General features: G+C 68.3%; 1 protein-coding gene across 1 annotated transcript in view; it reads right to left on the bottom strand.

Moving 5' to 3' along the window:
* CUNH8orf90 (chromosome unknown C8orf90 homolog) overlaps positions 1-1,389 on the bottom strand; it is a 3,567-nt gene that overhangs the window by 203 nt on the left and 1,975 nt on the right. The window contains exon 2 of the mRNA XM_077750018.1: positions 3-145. Coding sequence (XP_077606144.1) covers positions 3-145 — 143 coding nt within the window. The remainder of the gene's footprint in view (positions 1-2; positions 146-1,389) is intronic.

The following is a 1,389-nucleotide window of genomic DNA, read 5'->3' as shown; positions in this document are numbered from 1 at the left end:
TCCTCGGTGAGCACGCGGATGGCGAAGTCGTCTTCCTTGCCCAGCGCGCGGTAGGCGCGCCCGATGCCGCGGAAGTGCGCCGCCCAGAGCTGCGCGTCCCCGCCGTAGATGTCCGGGAACGGGGGCTCCGGGGCCGCGGCGGGACCTGCGGGGCCGCGGCCGCGGGTGACAGAAGGCAAGTGACCACGTGCGCGGAGCGAGGGACCCCGAGAGCCCGCCCGGGGGCGAGGAGGGCCTGGGAGGCAGAGGTGGGGCCCGGGGCTGACACGGGGAGGAGGGAGGCGAACCCCTGAGGGGCAGCACCCCAACAAACCCGGAGGGCAGGAAGGCACCGAAGGGCGCAGGCAAGGGAAGGCCGCTCAGTACTGCTTGGGCGGAGCCTGAGGAGCTGGCAGGGCCTCCCGAACAGGCTCGGAGGCTGGGCTCAGCTCACAGACTGCCCCCGGCCGGGGCACGGGGAGATGTGGCCACCCCCAGGGCAGAGCGGACTGTGGGAGCCCAGCCTGGAGGCCGGATCAGGGCCCCGCGAGGATGAAGTCAGGATACCACCTGCGGAAGCCTGCAGCTGGGAGGAAACGGAGGGGCCCAATGCCAGGCCCTGCAGATGGAGGCAGGGAGGGCTGGGGATGACAGCCGGTTCCCCGCCTGGCACAGTGACCCTGGGGACCCAGGGGGACGGGCAGCCAGGGGATGGAGGGGTCAGGTTGGAAGGTGAAATGGCTGTGTCTGTTGGAAACCCTCTGCTGGGAGTACAACTTTCCTGTGCCTCAGTTTCCCCCTCTACAAATTGGGAACAATCAGACGTGTTCTGCCACCCTCACAGACGAGATGGCATTGAGGAACCTACTGGCTCAGCCCCGTGATGTGCCTGCGTCACCAGCACCCAGGTGATAGTGGGAGTGGACCTGGGCTGTGGGCAAGGCCAGAGGGGCCGCGTCCGGGACCCGAGCGGTCAGCACGGTGGACAGCTCCCAGGAGGCCTTGCAGGGACCCCACCACCGGGGCTGAAAGGTAGTGTCTCAGTCCCCCAGGCCGCCTGCCCCGCAGGCTTCTCCGGAGAGCCCCGGGGGCTCAGTGCCAGTGGCTGTGGGGTGTTGCTGTGATTTGGGGTGAGAAAGAGCTGCAGGGGAGAGGGGAGTTGGGACGCAGCCCCTTGGAGAGGGAGGGCCCGGCACACACTAGTGGATGCCACTGTCTGACTGGCGCTTGGCCAGGTGAGCCTGGTTGTTGGAGGCCGGCAGGTGAGGTGGTGGGAGCACCAGTGAGGAGACCGTGCGGCGGCCGAGGCAGTGATGCAGGCGAGGGGCTGTGCTCGGCCAGAGCAGTGGTGGGAAGCCCGCGGGTTGTGAGTATGGCTTGAGGAAGGAAGGGCAGGATTTGCTGATGCAG

The sequence above is a fragment of the Crocuta crocuta genome, unplaced genomic scaffold, assembly GCF_008692635.1.
Source record: "Crocuta crocuta isolate KB4526 unplaced genomic scaffold, BGI_CrCroc_1.0 scaffold119, whole genome shotgun sequence".
Taxonomy (NCBI): Eukaryota; Metazoa; Chordata; class Mammalia; order Carnivora; family Hyaenidae; genus Crocuta; species Crocuta crocuta.
The sequence above is the reverse complement of the archived record's forward strand: the minus strand, read 5'-3'. Positions and strand labels throughout refer to the sequence as shown.